Here is a 21,082-nt window from a genome sequence, read left to right as displayed (position 1 = left end):
ATTGTTACTACACAATCATGGACATAATTTAAGGTAAATCTGCTTCAATGTAAAGCTGAATTGTGATGTCACGTACTACAAAAATGAAGTTGTACCTTACTAATCATGGAGAAGCCTAAGACCAAATTTTAAAGTGCACAATCTAGGCTATCTCTTCTCGTCAGTAACAGAAAACTGACGTTTTCATCACTTACCGTATCAGGATTTTAAAAATACCACAGATATAAGTTTCTGTCGAGCCGAATTGCAGTTAACGTGAAGTTATGTAATTACAGCCTTCTTCGGGTGGGTTCAACCAACGTGCGTGTTTGTGTATCTTATTGTCAATGTCACCGTGACAGTGCCATTCACTATTTCTGGCCCAAGCTTAAGCTCTGTAATTGACCAATGCTTCTTAACTTTTCATCGATTTTTAACTCCTAAAACACTGAAAATTTAACTTAGATCGTTTCATATTTCAAATTATACAGTCTGGAACCTAATTATTTTTTAATCAACACAACTCTGTTATTTTTATTAAACCCTAGTCAGGTGTGAACGAATCGGAGAAAGCAAATCAGTGATGCGTGAAGCTTTGCCTGTGCACCGGCTCACTCTCAATAGGCCCCTTTATCGTAGTTATTATTATTATTTTTTTTAATCAGTAGTGACTTACTTAAAATGTGTAAAAATGGTATGTGTTCAGAGACAGTGAGGGCCGTTGTAGTAACACAGGTTCCACTATCGTCAGTTATAAGGTCCATGGACTACCCCTTGAACCTTTGACAAACACACTTGCCTAGGAATTAGTTTGCGAAACTTTTACGTGTGTCACAAATATTAGAAATATCTACAATCTAGTCATTGGATGTTCTTTTCCGACAGAAATTGCAAATTTATTATAAGATTTGAGAAATTGCAAATTTATTATAAATTTGAAATTAAAACAATAAAACAAACTGTGTCTGTGTAGGCACCTTGCTCTTCTGTCCATTTCTGTTAAGCTCCCCGTCCTTTTTTATCACACGTCCAAGCAATCTGAGTTTATTTTCTAGTATCTGGAGACCACTTCAATATTAATTTGAACTTCCCGTGCAATCAGCCAATAATTTTAGTAATCTGTAGTCACACTGCCTCAATATCTCCTCATGTTTAAAAGTAGTCGTGCCTTGGATGCACAAAGTATAGACCGTTTATTAGTGGGGTTTAACCTTTGGTCTAGCAGTTTCTTTTACCCTTCATCCAGACTGTTGCTATTTTTTTTTCCCACTGCCCTTTCCATGCTAGCTCTACAATCCAGAGCGTTCTAAGGTAACAAAAATGTTTTGCCAGACTTTCCACCACATCACCTATTTATATTTCGCAATCTCGAGCATTTTCCGTGACACAGTCTTATGCTAGCACTATACAGTACTAAATGCACCGCTACTTATCTGCAGCATACGCGCAGCCACTTTCTCAAAAATTATCTTTCCAGTTATTCCTTTCTGGTCTCCGCTGGCTTGGCTTTGCTCACATTAACGTAAATATTCAGATAATTTTCATGAATTCCCCTGACATAACTGACAATGTCCTTACATCTTGTAATATGATAGGGTATCATGCCTAAATATGTACTTCTGGGGTCGTCGGCTTTCATTTTCATCATAACCAGTCAATTCCTCATCTTATTTGTTTAAATATCTGTCAAAACTCTACAAAATTAATGAAACAAATTAATTTTCTTTTATGTCATGGCACGAGACAAAAAATGATCACACGTCTGATAAAATAAAGGCATATTATCTAAAATTGCACGTAACATGCGACGTAATGATGATGAAAACCTAACCTGCAGTCTCTGACAAATTTTTTCTCCCATATGCATCTGATATTACACCAGATGAAATAAAAAAAAACACTTCAGGTTTATGGGTAATTGAGCAAAGATATAGCTCTAAGAGGAAATGATGGAATAAAATGCAAGCTATGCAACTGTGTCGGCATCATTTGATTGGCAAAACTTGAGAAGTCTAACTTTTCTGAAGTTCTGCAAAATATTTTAAGTAAAAAGGAAGATATTTAAAAAAGGCAATATGTCTCGTATCAACACCTTTAAAATGAGAGGAAATGTTTTGCTACTACAGCGCATTAATATTTGGAATCAACTCTTGTGAAAACTGGTTCACTCACCATGGATCTGAATCATAAGTCCCTCAAACTTAAGATCTACTAAGAATCACGGAGAACTTGGCTAAAGAAAGACAAAACAAACATATCAGCCACAAAAACTGAGTTGTAATAGTAGTAATAATCAGAATTTCTTTTAAAATGCCTACCTTGCTCGTTCTAGTCTGCCTTTGGTTGTGCTTATGTATATTTTCTCTGTGGTACTATACGTATTTTTGTAGTCTCCTACTTAGGTAACGTTTTGACAAATTTATATTTTCAAGTACGTACCCGGAAGACCCAGCACTGCAGTGCCACTCTCTCTCTCTCTCTCTTTTATTTGCCTTCAACCGAGGTCTGATAGCAATCATCCTGAGTATTCGTACGAGATGAAAGCTCCATCCTCTGCTGTTGATATAGCATTTTCTCTTCCCTCTCGGACTCTCCGCTAAATCTACCAGTTAACTCTCCATGGAAATCAGATCAGCGGCAAAAAAAAAAAAAAAAAAAAATACAAGAAAGAAAAACCTGAACAATAAGAAAATAATTAGTTGGGTCTTCTTGAACTACTACATAATGTCTGTGACAGGAACGCGTCAAGAACCCACCCTTGTGGTTTGCCCCATGGTCCAAGTAAGGATGGTTATGGCCAGAGAAAAGCGGCATCCGACAAAATGAAGACACCCTTAACCAAAGAGCGGGTCGTGACCTGGTCTCAGATCAGGGAACAGCAGTAGCAATGTACAACATAACTACTTAGACATCCTCGGCTGCCCTTAATATGTGATTAGGGCCTGGGAACATGCATAGGTATTAGGGACTTTATAGTGCCACAGTGAGAGTTCCATAACTTTCCATGTGATCCCAAGTGAGAAATTTGTGCCGAGACTGAGGGGACTAAAACAAGTGACTGGAATGACAAAACCGATTGAAATCTGCCTCATTTGTCGGGTGTTTTATATAGTTGTGTTCTGGCTTCCTCTTTCTCAGTGCACATTAGGATCTTGATAGTAAAAATATTAGTACCTAAATGATTCTTTTTTTGTTCATAAATATACTTTCCAGAAATGAATGAGTCATTTGTGAAAATAAAAAAGAAATTTTTGTACTTTAAATTAAGCTGCAGCGTATTGTTATAAATTCAGCTTGAGGATAAGCGATGTCTTTATTAAAACAGTACAAACATAAAGGGAAAAATTTTCCTATCCAAAAACTGAAGCGTAATCACGTGCGAATGGAGCTACCTTTGATTACGTAGTCAATTTTTACGTCAAAATTTTTAAAAATCCAGATATGATTTATAACCAAGGGTTTTTATATGATGGTTATTTGTTCCCTCTTTTTTTGGCATAATTTTCTTTTATTTTTCCTCATGGACGCTTTTCACTATTTCTTGATTTTTTTAATATCTCACTTCGTAACAAATTTGTTGGTTCACTACAATTACCCAAGTCAGATTTTGAAAATAAATCCAGTAAGTACTCCTTTACTCTTTATCTCGTCCAGTATAGTCGTCAACTCCGACTCAGTCTGTTTCAAGGAAATGTAGGCTATAGTATTTGTCTTCGATCGCTGGATCTTGGATGCGTGCAGTTGCTCTGCAGACGGTATAAATTGAAGTCCTTTGTTAACAGACGTACATGGGACCCAGCAAACTATTCAAATAAAAGGTTTAAACTAAGTTCTTGGGTTGCATTCCAGTGATATTATCACTGCTAAGTCAAATTGATTTCAGCAGAGAATTTTGCTACTCTTGTTGTTAAGTTCTCAGACAGCTTACATACCAGACTTCCAGGTAAACACCTAAGATGTGGCATTTCCTCTTAACAGGAAGAATGCACCATGCAGCCAATTATGGCGCAATCATAATCATGGATGTTTGGATTCTTCAGTTTTAAAGGGGAATTACTTGTGCAGTTGTGTCATGAGTGATTTGTTTACTACAGCTATGGTTAATTACTTCCAGAATTGAATTCCTTAATGATAAAACCACCATTATGGTAAAATTTAAAACACGAGGCTGATTTATAGTGAAGTTTTGTTGCACTGGACATAATATACTGTAATGGCAGATACAAATTCTCACATGCTTTGTAATTGTTCGAATATATTTGTGAAAATTTGTTTCTTTGTGCAAGTGTTTTCAGGAATTGCAAGATTTAAATATTTCAAAGGGCGATGTAGCCGTCACGAATAATCTTATATTTAGCCACGTGATTTGCTCCGAGAACAGATCATGTATCATGGCATTGGCACAGGGAAATACACCCACTTCTAAGACTTCAGGTGGCAGAACAGTGTCCCAACCACTTCCCTACAGCTCTTTTCGTATAATGCAGATTTAGGGACTAATACGGTCTATTCTGCCCTTCAGTGCAAGAAGCCATACAGCAATAGATGTACTTTGAACTCCTTCAGCTCTATCAAACCCACATTTACGTATTCACAACATATACAGGTTTATAGAAAAATCTAAAAACTACCACCCAAGGGGGAAAATCCAAAAGCACATCATTAGACCACAAATCTGGAATGAAATCACCTTACACATGTACCCATATGGCAAATAAAAATCAATTTGACTGAAAACTTTATTCATTAGTAACAACTGTACAATGTAGTCATTACCATATAAGGAAAGCCTCAGGCTTGACGGTATGGGAGGAAAATAAAATCCCCATACCGACATGAACGAAAATCTAAGGAAATTATCTTTACTAATCTAAATGGTTGTTACCCACTAATGACAATTAACTTAACCGTATTTCATTTACCTCTACTGTAAATGCCATAGATGCATTAGAAAATGGAAAAGAAAAACTATAAGCAAGCTAAACTAAGACTACAAAACAACAAATAAAACATTTTGCACACGTGAGAGAGAGAGAGAGAGAGAGAGAGAGAGAGAGAGAGAGAGAGAGAGAGAGAGAGAGAGAGAGAGAGAGAGAGAATCTATATAAACACTAAAGCTCTAGATGATTAGAAGGCTTAAAACTTCCCTTATATAATATATATATCATTCATAGACAAACCAGTGAAAATACTATACCTGAAAGCTGCTTCCCATGCAGACGACATAAGTAGACTATTTATAAAATTAAATCCCTGTATAATGCAACAAAAGAGTAATTTTTCAATTAAAAATCTTAAGCTTAATAATTTGCAGTATTCACTCCTAACCTTTCAAATATAATCAACACCTATAACAGATCCCTCCCCACCCAAAACCAAATAAAAAAAAGGAAAAAAAAAAAGAAAAGAAAACAGTTGGGTTAATGAAAAGTGCCTTCAGCTGTGTATCTTTATTAATAGACAGCACTCTAGCCATACATCCACAATCATGCCCTGAAAGGAGCTGTAGCAAGCGTATCCAAGTTCTTGCAGCAACCAGCAGTCACTGGCTATCATCAAAAAGTCCATGATTCATTTGACTTTCAACACGTAAAGGGGCTCTTCTTCACATCATAAAATTCATAAAACAACCAATCTCAAATGTATACTCCTGCCTCACAACACACCATCACATCTTCAGAGGCTCTCAGTAATTAGTTTAAATCTTAAAGAAAATTTAAAATTTTTTAATCTTTTAACATTCTATGCATAAAAAAGAACACTCCATTTTCCAAAAAAGGATCATTCCAAGTTTACATACATAGTTATGTATACCACAAACCAAACTCTCATTAACCATTTGACAACAGGTTGCATGAGCGCCCTGGCTAACTTGACTACTCTGTCCTTTCTGTCCTACTTGACTTAGAAAGAAACGTGCCTGTTCATGGACCGATAACATTTCAAAGTGAAATACTTCGACATGAATACATTTACAATCTTCTTACAAATGCATTAAACAATGAATATTTGTACTCGAATTATATAACATGACAGGACACTTTCTTATTATATCTTTCCTAAACCATATTAAAATTTCACACAGCACACACATCATAAGAGCCTGTAATGAGTACATGTACACCATAAATACTGGTGAATGCTATTTAGTGAATAAAAATCTTTAATGAAATGAACGGATATGAGGGAAAAATTATATATCTTTCTAAATTCAAGTAACATTCACTGACCTTGACACTTTCATTCCAAAAATAATTAAAAGTATTGATCACTGACTAAAAGAAAAATTGCTAGAGCAAACACAAGGCCTGCTTGTTAAATCATACGTGGCTCGGTCACTCCTCCTTTCACTGGCACGCCAGAGGATAGCAGGAAGGTTATCTAAGAGATCAGCCAACAGCCACTTGAAATGGTCAACAGTCACTTGGCTTGAACCAATGTAAAACAGGAGGAAAACGGGTTTTGGAGATTCAAAAAGTCGCAAATGAGCTATGTTATAATGAAGTAGAGCAATATTTATGTTATAATGAAATATAGCATTATCAATCTGCCTTACTGCTTCCAACTGGCCACTGCTGCTGACCACCATGCTCAACACACAGACTTTGTACTGTGATTCCCAGGTCAGCGACCTTTGCAACACTGAGAGGTGAGAGGTCAGGTGAGGTCAAGGTAGTTGTTGCCCCTACCCCAACTGTAATGACTGATAGGCATTATTCCAACCATAAAAAATTTAATTTAACTACAACATTCCAATTAACCATGTTAAATCTTTTTGTGCAACAAACTAGTAAGAGTATAATGTAAGGGAGTAGGGGCAAGATTACACTAGGCCAATGACTTGCACTTTTTGGTTGCCTACTATAGATGCACACTAGTAACAAAATAAATAGGCCAATGCTCATATTGAACTCCCAAAATATATATTAATTTGTTGCATTGCCACACACGCAGCTTGGCCTTCCTAGTCTACACACTCAGGGCTTCCTCGGTCACACCTCACACGGCAAGTATTGAGTAATTACATTTAAAAACATTACATTTCACAATAGCTATTATTCTTCTGCCAGCTCACTCCATAACCTTCTCTCATTGTATAGAAGAAAATGTTATGTGGCAAGCTTGATGACCAGGATAGTCTTGCAGCATTCTTTTCAAAACGAACACACACTATATATATATATGTATATATACAAGACCCCTGGTTCCACACTGTTCACAAAAGGCGAACAGCTACAATTTAAAGTGTGACCTTAGATTACAAAGTGTTGTATAGCATGTTCAAAATAAATGTTCAACATCAAAAAATAATAAAAACAGCAATGATTGAGAACGGTATGGAGCCAGGATTATGGTACTGATTGCCTCAGATTCTCTCCATTCCCCATTGAGAACAGTGATGGGCATGTACCCAGCACAAACCATTTGAAAAGATCTATTGATTTCCCAGGCACACATCACTTTTCCCATGGGGTTTAGAAAGCCTCTTTCACTCTACTGAGACTTGCACACCCCACTGAAAGTTTTCAAGGACCTGGCATTGGCATATACTACCCACACGTCCATACCACTCTCAGTACATATTTGCTGTCACACTATTTTCACCTTTTGAGGACACCTCCACTACCAATATATATGGAAGTGGTGAGGCTACACATCAGTGAGGAGAGCCCATGCAGTCATACCACATCTTCAAACACTGTTGCTACAACAATCAGAGCCAAGTATCATGACCCCAGCACCCTCCCATACATGACCACACCAAACAATACACACTAAGCGTGAATATTATCATTATAGGTAAAGTGAATACTTGCTATAACTAAATGGAGCATGCTTAAGACAAGGGATGATGAGGGAGCGTTGACTTTACCCAAACTAAACAATCCCCCAAAGCAACCCCAATCCTATTCCTCCTCACACTTACAAATCAGACTAACTTCACAGCAAACATGGCATTTTCAGTCACCAAACATGGTCTGTCTCTTTCGTCATCCACTCCTCTCAACAACCACCTAAGGGTTTGCCTAAGCATACTTACATATCATACCTGTTGTACTTGTCTCCTCCCCTACCCTGAGACTGTCCCCATGAGCCACCCTGGCCTCCATCTCCCCAACCCCCAGAACTGGATCCCCAGCCACCTTGGCCACCTCCGTGACCTGGTGGGGGATTATTTGGATGTCCCTGATTGGGCTGCCCTCCCTGATTGTAACCACCCTGGCCCTGAGGACCATCCTGATTCTGTTGCTGCAAGTTGCCTAACAGACCCCAGCTAGCTTGGCTAAGGGCAGCTAACATGGGCATGGTTAGTGCTCCCATATTAAGAGGATTCACATTCTGCCCACCACCTTGTCCACCCTGTCCAGGTCCACCCAAACCCAGAGATGTACCCAAAGCAGCCAAGTTAGGCATTTCCCGATTTCCCCCTTGATTCCAGCCACCACCATTGTTCATGCCCTGCCCATAGCCACCTTGACCATAGCCTCGCCCATCCATACGTCCACCACGCCCAAATGGTCCACGGTTTGGATCACCCTTTGGGGCAGCGTTGGACACATGAACAGATGTTCCTTTGACAATATGGTCTTCACCACATAGGGTCTGTGCTACTTCAGGATCTAAAAATGTGACAAAAGCAAAGGCCCTAAATGGCTTAGGAATAAAAACATCGGTGACCTCACCAAACTTGCTGAAGTATTCTCGGAGATCATCTGCTGTTATGTCTTCAGTGCAACGACCAATGAAGACTTTGCTATTAACTTGTTGCACCATACCTTCCTGTTGGTGAAAACAGTGCACTGAAACATTTTTCCTTAGCTTAATATTTTTCATATTCCATCCCATAAAAATAACCTCATGACTTGATTTGATCAGTATCTGTCAAGTTTAACAGACTAAGCTTCAGTTATAGATTTTTGTTTATACACACTGACAATTGCTTGTATACATTTTGTTTACCACCTTGCCTCCCTGGCTGCCTGAAAATAGATCAAATCCCAGAAAAACAGCAAGTACACTTACGGTACATAAAAAATTCTTCTCAACAAATGAACTAAAAAGACTTGTGACCTGTTCTTAACATTTAGCAACCTAACTTTTTGATATATCCTGGTCTTCTAAAAGCCAGGAAGGATTTACTGGTAACCACCAAGCTAACACTAACATTTCCACATAGAAGCTTCCAGAAACAATGGCTGATAATCTTAAAACACTTACCTTGGAGTTGGGGATCTTAACATCACACAGTCGTCCATCAATCATGTGCCTCTGAGAAAGTACTCTAACTTGAGAATCATAACTACCAAACCTGATAAAGCCAAATCCCTTGCTTTGGCCAGTCTTGGGGTCTTTCTTCACCTGGGGAGGGAATAAAAGCAAAAAACCTAAATACCTTTTTGTAGCTAAAGGAATGGGGGTTGGATCACTAAATGCAGTTTACAACCTTAATTTAATAGTTTCAAAATGCAGGCCAAAAACATATCAGGATGGGCTTGATTCATGCCACTGATATACAAATTAAGTCTAATCACCAATTCTTAGGAGGCTGTAACTCAAGATGTTCAAGACCACCTCAAGGGATTCCATGTTCTATAAACCCACATTAAACTAAGCCAAACTGCAGAAATATGTGAAAATTAAATGTTACGATCTGTCAAATCTCCAGTGGAGTACAGAGGAAAGTAGTGCATTTAGGGCCACAGACAAGATGTGTTTGATAATTATGTTGATGAGTAATGTTAAAAGCAATTACAGTAAATGGTAGTAAGATGTGTAGTGTGATGTGCTTTTGGACATAAAAAAAAAATGTAAAAGCTCACAGAAAACAATAAGCCTAAAATTCCACTACAGATTTTTTGGCTGTATCTAAAACTGCAACAAGGGTATCAATAATGACTCATCCCTAGAACATTAGCCTATTCATTACAAAGTACACACGCTAACTATTATGCAATATTAGGTTAAATATTACAAAGGTACTCCAGATTCACCAGTTTCTCATATACCTGTTTGTCTCTGACAAGGATATCTTTTTTTCCCCCTTTACACAATAAGAGGCAAGTCAAGGTTGATGAGGATGTTCATTTACAGCTGCTTTTTCAAATATAACAATACACAATGTTCTAATATGGCTTAAAAGTGAGCATCAGAGGAACGCGGGTAGCTGGTCAACCATTCTCTTCCTCTCTCTAGGATAGTGACCATTAACTGATTTATTAGTTTTTCCATTCTATTTCCAATTGCAATTTCTTGACACCTCTTTCATTATGTAATTTTCTTTACTTTAAATGTTTTGCTTAGCTATACAAAATACAAGTACCTACTGCATATATATCTGCCTACTTGAGTGAAATAGTCTTGCATGACTTGCTGATCTATTCTTATAACTTATATTTCTGTAGACTTCTCTTTCACTCCCTTATTTTTCAAAATAGAATGTCTTAGTTTAGCTACATTTATGTGCAGGTACTGATGGTTATCTTAAAGTCCCTTCCCCTCCCTCTGGCAAAAATTTTCTTCAGTTTTACAGAACATCTCCAACTCTTCAAGTTCTTTAACTGCAGTCAGTGGTGTTCAGCAACAGTGCAATAATTCTTGTATTGTTTCTGTTCATTTGTTTAATGATTTTTTAATATTTTGCATTTTTTTCCTTAAAATGTTTTTGCATTTATGAGCATTTTTATCCCAAGGCAGTGCTTTTTAACACTAATTCTTTAATGTTATTGAGTGGCTAGGAATGCATCCCCACTAACCCAATCATCCAGTGATGGCTAACTTGAAAAATTATACATAAATATGGAATGTAGTGATGTGAATGTGAGGTACTTCAAAAATTCGATACAGTTCCAGTTATGTATCATTTGTATTCAGTCAGTACTATATACTTGTTACAATTATAAAAAATCTGATTGAAAAAGAACCATCAAAACTGACAAAATGACATCCATTCAACAATGTTATTAGACAGCCTAGACAACTATGGAACTTAGTAGCCTTTAAATCTTGCCCCTAAACATTATTACCATTTTGAAATGATCAAACTCTGGCAGATGGCAAAAACCAATCAATAAATGGATTTTGTTTTTCGAAAATTAATAGATATGATGTTATTTGTGCCATATATATCCCAATAAGGTGGCCTGCCCATTAAGAGAAATTATAACACTAAATGTAAAATAGTTGCAAAATTTCTGAACATTCATGTAATACTTCCAACATACCTGTGCCATCAAGACTTCACCAAAAGGTTCAAAGTACTCTCTGAGCTCCTTCTCTGTGGTTTTCCATGGAAGTCCCAACACAATCAAGTCTGAACAACGCTGCTTGCTTTCCATACGCTTGGTTTTCGACATGGAGCTCTCCAGGTGGTCATCGGACTTCCTTTTGTTTTCTGAAAACAAAAAAACAATCTTGATGTTGGCTTTTGCTATGCAGAACACACATATCTAATACCATTATCAAATGCTAGTCCACTAAAAGAGGTACATCAAGTATATAAAGATGTCTTCTATTTGCAAATACTATAAACAATATAACATGAAAGCTTGCAAAAGAATACATAACTTAAAACCAGTAGTATTTCATGACTTGCATCTTATCACTTGTCATCATGCAACTTACTCAACTGCTTTCAAACAAATGATCGAATCCCAAGATTTCAAAGAAATTTAACTCTCAAAATGCCTTTCATTGCCATTCTTACTTGAATTATCTATACAGTACAGGGTACTATGCTGTTCATTATCTTGCAGCCCATAAAACCCTAAATGACCTGCGAAGACTGCATCATACCCACTTATTATTTATATACTGAATGTACACTGGATCTGATGAACCTACCACAGGTTTAATTGTATTTTTCATAAAATTTAACATGGTGGCAGACATCCTATATATGGGAATACTGTTAAAAATGAAAAATTCCTTCACAATCAACACTCATCCATAAAGAGAATTGCTGACAAATGCCTTGAAACATGATGTGATACTTGAACCAACCCTTGTGAATAGATCTGACAACCCCCAAACAGAACTACTTTAGAAATGAAATCATGGGCAGTACATAAATTATGTGACAACAAAAGCTAATGAGATGATCTTAATGAAGCTTTTAACCCAAGGATGCTTAAACGTCTAATAAACCATTCAATCACAATCACTACCTGTACAACCAAGTAGTACTTCGCCCACTCACTCATGCTCAAACAGCAAAAGGCACAGTACAATGATTTCCATTAAGACGGCTAGGGTCCAAGCTATTTACCTTTCATAACTCCATCGATGCAGCCTGATTTCATATCCTCGTTCATCTGGTAATTGCATGATCTATCCTCACCTGAGAAAGATGGTGAGGTGGCATATTGCCAATGCTATTATTTGACATAAAAGTTTAGTACATGGTAATTTACTAAGGATAATTTATACCTGATATTACACTTAAAATCTGAACATTTCTCAATAATACTAAATTAGTACTAAATGACAATGGGTGGGGTACTTAACCCACTGCAATATAAATATATAACAAAGAGACCCTTCAACAAGGCCAAGGCCTATTAGCACAGTTATACCTGATATTATACCAGTATCTTCGAGGAAATGCACAAAATGTGCAGTGCACCTCTGTCTTTAATAGCATTGACTTTCTTCACGTTTCTACACACTGGCATCCTGGTTCCAAACTGAATGTGCAACACATTTTCTACAGGAGCATGATAAAAAGGGGAAATGATTAAAATGACACCAAATCAGGTTAAAACAGTACACACATCTTGTGGATCCCCTCACACAAAAATATACTATCAAAATCATAAGTGTACTGATTAGTCCTTACACAATGCTCTTGAAAGTGTGTTGGAATAACAGTAATTTCTCCTGCCCACCAAGCCTAATACTAAAGGTTGATAATATTTACTGACATTTATATTTCCTTGTCACTCATACAATAGACCAATTCCATTTCTATTTCAGATATCTAAATTATAGCAAGACACAATGGTCCAAGTGTCAAACCCTAAATTGTTGACTAATATCCCTTCCCCAACATACACAGCTTAGCATTTTCAAATACCACACAAATCTATTCCGCATAACCATAAAATCAACACAATATGCCACTCAGTCATGCTAGCCTAGTCTACCCAGATAAAATAAGTTCATAAAGTAACAGCACATCCTGAACTGCACTCTCAAACAATATGCTAACTTATTAGTGCAAATAGCCTCTAAATAACATCAAGTTTTCCAAGAATAATAGACAATTTGAAAAGGGGAAAAGGAATATCTGCCACCATCATACTAAGTATAAAATCATTTTCAATTTCATCATGGCCTTGAGGCCTACAGTAACATTTCTCCAGTGTACATGAAGAGAGAGAGAAAAAAAAATTCCCTACTATAAACCAAAGGCATCAATTTTCTAACTGTAAGGGATAAGCAAATTGAATTCCATTTTAGATGACTAACACTAGCACAAAATAAGCACAACTTAATTCAACATGATCAGGGCACACGTTCATATATTTAGTCAATAACTCCAACCTATCACACATTTGTTTTGGTGTAACAAGAAAAATTATACAGTATACAAATTCATAATTCTTGCCATCTTGGGAACAATTTAAAATATTGAGTATAAAGGCCATGAGGAAGCTCGATGATCTTCTGCCTTTACTGTAAGACATTTTCAAGCAAACCACATAGTTGGAGGATCACTGTGGCAACTTTTTTTTTTTACAAACAGAAACTAAGACTGAAGGGGTTATATCAACATTTTGATGCATAAAATGGTCATTACATTCGAGCTGGGCCTTCTAGTGAAGAACAGGTGTCTGGGATAACCTCAGGTATTGGATAAACCAAGGGGAGGGAAAGGACTATAACAAGAATTACTGGGATTCTTTAGTTTGTTTAATTTTCCTTCAAACATCTTGTGCAGAATGGGGTTCAGCATAGACCTAGGCTTAATGTGAGGTTACTTTCGTTTGTAGCTGTATTAATGTAAACTTAGATATATACATGAAACCAATTACTTATGCTGACATACACTGACATTCAACTCAACTTGTCTGGCCCAAAAAAGACAAGAGTCCTTACTCACGATCTTATATGCACATAAATGTTGCTAATCTGAGGACAATTTTTTAAGCCTCTTTTACTCCATTACACTTAGTTTCCTTTCCTCATGGCCATATACTTGTTTAATAAAAAAAACACACACACACATACAATGAATCTGTTGAGCATAGGCAAAGCTCATTACTTTATGGCTGGTCTCCACCAGCCACTTAAAATTTGTTAACCAAGCGTGCACACTACCAAGTCAGCAGAGAGCAGTCTAGCACTTTCACAACATACTCTTATATTAAACTTCCAATGGGATGTAACACTCGTATGAAACCAAAGGAGTTCCAGTGTTGCTGACAAATATTAAAAAAATGGTTTGCCATCTGCCTTTAAGTCATCTTTCTCCGTATTTCCAGGAAGACCTTCACTGGTGGAACTCTTTAAAACCACAGTAATGAACTGACTGACTTTTAAAGCCTAAGCCTGCAAAACAGTTTGCATCACTAAAAATGGTAAAACTGCCTTCCCAACCTCCTTAAATGGAAACTTCCCATTAGCAAGCTAAATGCTACACAGCTCTTCTGTACACATAACAGATATTTGAGGAAATGCATCCTACTGATAACCTTGTTGCCATGCACTCCAGGTCCAACAGTAATTCTTTCATTTGTAACCTGCTGTTTCTGTGCATGTTCCTTGAAAATACCGCAAACTACTACTTATGCCATGATACTCTTAATACCAGCGAATTACAGGCAAATCGAGTTCTGCTTAAGCTTCCCTGGAAGGGTTACTAGTATTCTAAAAGGCAGTATGCCATCTGCAAAGATAGAAACTACCGTACTGTATTCAGCAAGTGTTTCACTCGAAATCCAAGTGGCTGTGTAGATTTACTTCATTATTTCAATTCCAAGAGACTTTGGAAGCTTCTGTAACCAATTACAGTACCTTCTGATTCAAGACTGGCACTAGCATTCTAGTGGTAGTTCTGGACCAAATAAGCTTTGAATGAGAGAGGACTTAGAACCAGTTAATCTGTTGCATGCATGATACACAAAATATAAAATTTTTTAAGCAGCTAGGGGTAGCCAAAGAATATATTTCAAAACCAAAAGTCAACTTCAATAAGATGAAGATTTTGCACAATCTCAGGTGTCCTTGATACCCTGCATTCCACTTCAAGATACTTTGATTTAAGCATTTCAATAGACACATCAAAAGCTTTGATAATAAAATTTAGTTTCAGAACAGAGCTGCCACAAAGATTTCTCTGACCTTTAAAATGTCTGGGTCTGGACACGATATACAATTAGGCCTACAACAAAAATGATTTTTTATTATTTTGGTAGCTGAAAACCTGAGGCCATTTAAATCTGGCCTTCTGGTAATATCGATCTATTGCAAGTTGAAGATACCTTTCAACTCAAGACTTAATCCTGCAAATGGCACTGGGAGATCACACAAAAAAAATATTGGTAACGTCATTGAGAATAAGTGTTGGCACCACACACACACACACACACCTCAATGTCATTCTTTTTTGTTGTTACACACAAACAAACACACACACACACACACACTTACTGAATAGTGGCAAATTGTGCAGTAGATGGGAGTCATTTGCAAAATTTCACAAATTTCCACTCACCACTGAAATATACAACACTAGCTTGAGCTGAGCATCAGTCAAGATATGTATGATTAAAACTAGGGAAAATGTTTTAAAGTTGATCACTTATGCATTCACCTTATACACAACACTGGCTTGAGCTGATCATCAGTTCACATATGTATGATTAAAACTAGGGAAATTTTTTCAAGTTCATAACTTATGCAACCACCTTGTACATGCAATGTACTTATCAATTTTTATATAAACTTTTGTTACTATTTCTTATATCTTGACTACGAGTACAGTAGTAGCAGATTCCCAAATTTGTGGTGTTGACAAACAAGAGGTTTTAAACTTGAGCCTAAGCCTAACTGGTGGTGAATACTATCAAATATAAAATGGCTAATCAATCTTCAGAGGTATAAATATACAGTATAATTTAACCCTTAAGGGACGGCATAATTTATCAATGTGCAGCACCCCAGACCGGGGAAACTTTGAGGTCGGCAAAATAAAAAAAAAAAAATCACATCAATGGAAAGAGAATGACACATTCACACTAAATAAAAAAATTCTAAAAAATTTTCCCCTACCCTCCACGAGAAGTTGAAAATGACTATTTACAACCCCTTGTGGGGCCTCATTTACAAGACAATCATAAATTTTACCAACTTATATATGTTTTTTCTAATAAATAAGTTTTTTGGATTTTGTAAAATTATTATTACTGCTCACACAATATCAAAAGATAAGAAATGAAAACAGTAACAAATTTTTTGCATGTTTGTTGTAAAATATTCACGTAAATTTACGAGAAGGAAGATTCAATAGCTTTTTTTTACTTGTGCATGCTTTTACTAATATTTCTTTGCCATTTTCTTTGTAAAATTACATTTACAACAGACATACTATCGTAAAAGACAAAAACAAAAAACAACAGCAACCCCTTCGTATATTTACAAGCAAATTTACAAAAACTCATGAGAGAGAGAGAGATGCAGTACCTTCCCCCTTAAGTCACAAGCATTACTGATACTGGCCTAACTCTCACGTCTGTATAAAAATTGCCATTAGTGAATTTATAGCATATAGAAGTATTGACACCTTGTTTCGAATCATTTTACCATAACAGTGGTGCGTAATTCTGCTTCACACTGAAGCTCAATCCGTCCACCTCCCCAAACCTGTTTTACTTCACACTGAAGCTCAATCCATCCACTAAGGGTTAAAAGGTAATCCTACAGTTTAGGGTCCAAATTCATTGCATTATGTAAAGTCCAGATAAGCACACAGATTTATCAAATATTTATTGAATCATGGAAAACAATGAAAAAATGATCAGTTTATTTGCTCACAGAAGCAGAGATTGTAAACAAACCAAAGGGTAAAAAGGGGGAATGTAAATAAACAAAATCATGTCTTAGGGGATATGGACCCATAGAATTTTGATAAAAGTGTAAATCTCTCCTTATGTAAGCAGATAAAACTGATAATTTTTTCACTTTTATCAGAAAGTAGCTGCTGAAGAGCAAGAGCCCTTGCCAGGTTCCTACCTGCTTCCTGGTTCGTAGGCATTCACTCCACAAACACAGTTGCAGGCACACACGATTTGCACGAGGTGCAGCGCTTTATTTCCTTGTTTTCTACAACCTCTGCTTCTGTATGCAGATAAACTGCTAATTTTTTATCAAAAATCCAGATCTGTCGAAACAAGAAATTTAAAATACGAAAGAAAACTTACACACAAGGGAGCAGTGAATTTGGACCCCTAAACTGTAGGATTACCATTTAAAAAAAATATTGTCTGACACGTCTCTCCCCGATTTAATAGAACATTTTTTACAGAATACTGTACTTAATTGAATTAAAAAAACTTTGATCCCTCAAACAGCCCACGTTAATCTACTCAAAAGTAACCCAGTGGTCATCATTTAAAACTATGCTTTTCCATTACCTAATATAACTTCTGTTACAGGTTTAAAAACAATCTGATGAATTCGACTCCATTTTGGATGTGCAATCATCTGCCATCTTTGATCATAAAATATTGCATCATTTTCTAATTTATCATTATCATTCAGTATTGGGCTATATTGCACTTGCAGGGCAAATATATCAATCCTGCAAAGCAGATATAATTTACCGTGCCTTTGAGCATCAATAGTGAGGAAATTCACTGTAAAAATTATTAACCTAACCCAGATTCCATTTTCTCCATTACATTTTTCCACATATGTAATAAAGTGAAGTGTAATACACAACATATTAGGTTAAAATTATAATATTTACAGGCTATCATATAACGTTACTATTCACCGTTTAGACAAATTTGTGACATACAAATCATATCCTAAACTCAGTATTACAGTATTAATATACACCCCTGGTGATACATCTCCCCTATCAAAAATATTTGGGAAAGGTAATGAATGTAACAACAACAGGTAGAACTATAGGGTAGCTCCGCGTCGCCGACGGCACTATAAATTTACTTTTTCTACAGTTTTTTGGCTGTTAATTATGAATTTACTTTTCATTTTTGGTGCTCAAGTCCAATTAACCTGTAATTAACCCCCAAACTCCATCCAACAAGGGGTTTCCATACACGATCATCACAAGACAGAGCACGGGTACGTCTGTTTCGAACGATTCATATCCCGTCCGGCAAGTGCAATAACTTGCTAACATACGGGTACCCAACCCTCCCGGGGCCAGTACTAAACACGGCAAAGGGACATTCCATTTGGCCGACAACAAACAGATGCACCGCCAGTATCAGAACCCCTAAAAGTGTAGAAAAAACCAGTTGAAAAGGTAAAAACAGGCGCGGAGCTAATATATAGAATTACCAAACAAAACACTGATTAGGCTAGGCAGTCTCCCATTTAACCTCCCAGAGTCCAACAGCTTCTCTTTTGTCTCTACAACTGATGCTCAAAGGAAAGACAAATATTCTGTGTAGTATTAAGAAACATCCCTGAATTACATTGTGTATCATATTAAAGACCAAACTGCGGATCCATTAAGGCAGAACTATAAGAGTAAGGTTACATTCAGTACTGGGAAGATTATGATAAATCATTACAAGTAAATATAGGTTAATCCTTTATCATATACTGTAAGTTAACTTTTTATCTTGAAATACTTTTAAATCTTGAACAATTCTATAATGGATTAAGCCTAACACAATTACAATTACCTCTGAATTCTTAACCAAATACATGACCAGCCTTTCTCTAACAGTAGCCAGTCTTGTCTAAAGAATTCTTTACCATTACGTTTTGTGTACAGGTACCCCAATTAGCCTATCTCATTTACTTTGTCACCTGGAGTCTCTGACTGCTTTTGTAGCGAACATACACCCTAGGTTTTTATTTCGGTCGGGTGGCGTAATAGCCCACCCGGCAGGGGAGGGATTGTATCTTGTTTTGTTTTGTTTAGAGTTTTGATGGTGTAGAAGCCTTAGCGGGGCAATCTACATCCCAGTAAAGCTGAACTGTGATGTCAAAGTTAAACTTGGCCAAAAGTACACCAAAATATCTGTCGGCGATAAACTACCACTCAGCATTAAGGTGCCATGGGTCGACCGACCGGGACGAGTGGGTCAGTGGGCTTAGAGGATTCCGCTGACATTGCATGGTTTAAAGCATAATTCCCCTTTTGCCACGTCACGACACCTGAGGATAACAAATTACCCTGTAGCTTCCGCGTGAGAACTTTGGAACTTTTAACTACCCTATTGGATAACGACCTCTTGTGAAGCTTAGTTCATCAACTAAAAATATATTTCAGGGCATCAAGTGACCGCATAGGCACTGTCAGCAGCATGGGGCCCTCCCCTACCCGGGGGGCAAGTCAGTCCTCACGCGGCGGCGTCACCGGCACTTAATATGGCGTCCCAAGTGCCTCCCAAACCCCGTCCCCCTCAAATTTTAATATACCGGCACTTAGATAAACCACTGATTACGCACACTTTACGTACCTTTGGGAAACACACACACAAAGATGAAGTTCCACCCTTCATCTGGAGGATGCAGACGTCCATCAATCAAACGAACACCACGTAATCCCCTGCTCTCGGGATGGCGATATTTAAGGCCGCAAGCCCCAGGAAACTGCGCAACTAATGTCGATAGGGATAATGTGCCATCTTCTTCGGTGGGGATCTCAATGGGCTCTTCATTCTCATCCTCACAAACTTGGATGTAGCAACTCATGTTGACCATAAGCAATCACACCCTACACGCACAAAAACAATCACAAGCACGCAGCCTGAAATACACAACACACCACCACGCAACCTCCTGCTACGGCAATCAATGGCCTCGGATATTCTCGTTTTCTGACGTCACAAGATAGTCGGCTTCTTTGGGAATCATGGTTCTTTTTTAACTAAGTAATAATATTAAATTATTTATATTTTTATCTTCTATATGAATTAAATACTTAATTTAAAGAATAATTCTATAAAATGAAATATGACTAAACCTCTTTCATGGATTTTCCACTCATATTTCAAGATTCACTCCATTCATGGTTGCTATCATGTTTTTTCTTTTCTCTCTTCATCTTCTTCTTCGCGAATTTGATGGCCTTTAGCCGCTTCACTGGTGTTCTCTTTATTCCGCAAAGGAATATCTCATAGTATAGTGACATTTAGCAATAAACAGCGTGTGAAAATAGCTGTGATGTTTGTGTCTTGTGTTGAAAAAGATTTGTTTTCATGAATACGCGCCCATGTTTACCATAATTCCATTTCCCAATCTAAGTAATTCTCTATTATATCTCGTAGGAAGGCGACCGAGAGGTAGGGTTAATTTTGTAAGTAAAGGACTTCAGGTGATTACATCCTTCATTTTATGCTGATAACACTTTCACCGGAAAATTCGGCACCGGAAACTGTGCGGCATTCTCTAATGCCTGTCTCAGTTCTGCCTGAGTTCCCGTAATTATTTTTTATAAATAAATATATATATATATATATATATATATATATATATATATATATATATATATATATATATATATATATATATATATATTTATATGTGTGTGTGTGTGCGTATTGTAAGTTGCCCAACCTGTAGACCATAAATTAGACAAGGAATTTTTCCTGTTGAATAAAATCTTCAGTGTGAAAAATATAATGATCACAGAAAGAACTTAGTTTAATTAAATATATACAGTTAATGTGAGTATTAAACAAATATGGAGTTAATAATAATAATAATAATAATAATAATAATAATAATAATAATAATAATAAATAAAAGATTAGTATGAGAGAGGCGGAACCACAAAAAGAGTGCCTGAAGGTATCCTCTAAGTTAGAGTTTAACTTTAGACTAAAGAGTGGCTCGGTTACAGAGGTAATACAACTGCCACAGTAAGTGGCGCAGATACTTCATTCTAAATAAACAAGGC

At 36.8% G+C, this 21,082-nt stretch overlaps 2 protein-coding genes across 4 annotated transcripts in view; both read right to left on the bottom strand.

The window, feature by feature from the left end:
* LOC136852607 (nicotinamide riboside kinase 1-like) overlaps positions 1-2,634 on the bottom strand; it is a 117,578-nt gene extending 114,944 nt beyond the window's left edge. For both annotated transcript variants that reach the window (XM_067127491.1, XM_067127492.1), the window contains exon 1: positions 195-2,634. The gene's annotated coding sequence lies outside the window, so the exon portion shown is untranslated. The remainder of the gene's footprint in view (positions 1-194) is intronic.
* Positions 2,635-5,414: 2,780 nt separating this feature from the next.
* On the bottom strand, positions 5,415-20,019 carry LOC136852605 (TAR DNA-binding protein 43-like). 2 transcript variants are annotated; one of them, XM_067127485.1, is made up of 5 exons: positions 19,641-20,019; positions 12,245-12,316; positions 11,202-11,371; positions 9,199-9,339; positions 5,415-8,760 (listed from the first exon to the last, which is right to left on the bottom strand). In XM_067127485.1, the coding sequence occupies exons 1-5, from the start codon at positions 19,882-19,884 to the stop codon at positions 8,017-8,019; spliced, it is 1,371 nt and encodes a 456-aa protein (XP_066983586.1). In that variant the 5' UTR covers positions 19,885-20,019; the 3' UTR covers positions 5,415-8,016. The 2 variants fall into 2 exon arrangements, with proteins under 2 accessions (XP_066983586.1, XP_066983587.1); XM_067127486.1 differs by lacking the exon at positions 12,245-12,316.
* Positions 20,020-21,082: the final 1,063 nt, after the last annotated feature.

Source organism: Macrobrachium rosenbergii, chromosome 25 (genome assembly GCF_040412425.1).
Source record: "Macrobrachium rosenbergii isolate ZJJX-2024 chromosome 25, ASM4041242v1, whole genome shotgun sequence".
Taxonomy (NCBI): domain Eukaryota; kingdom Metazoa; phylum Arthropoda; class Malacostraca; order Decapoda; family Palaemonidae; genus Macrobrachium; species Macrobrachium rosenbergii.
This window is presented reverse-complemented; position numbering and strand designations above follow the sequence as displayed.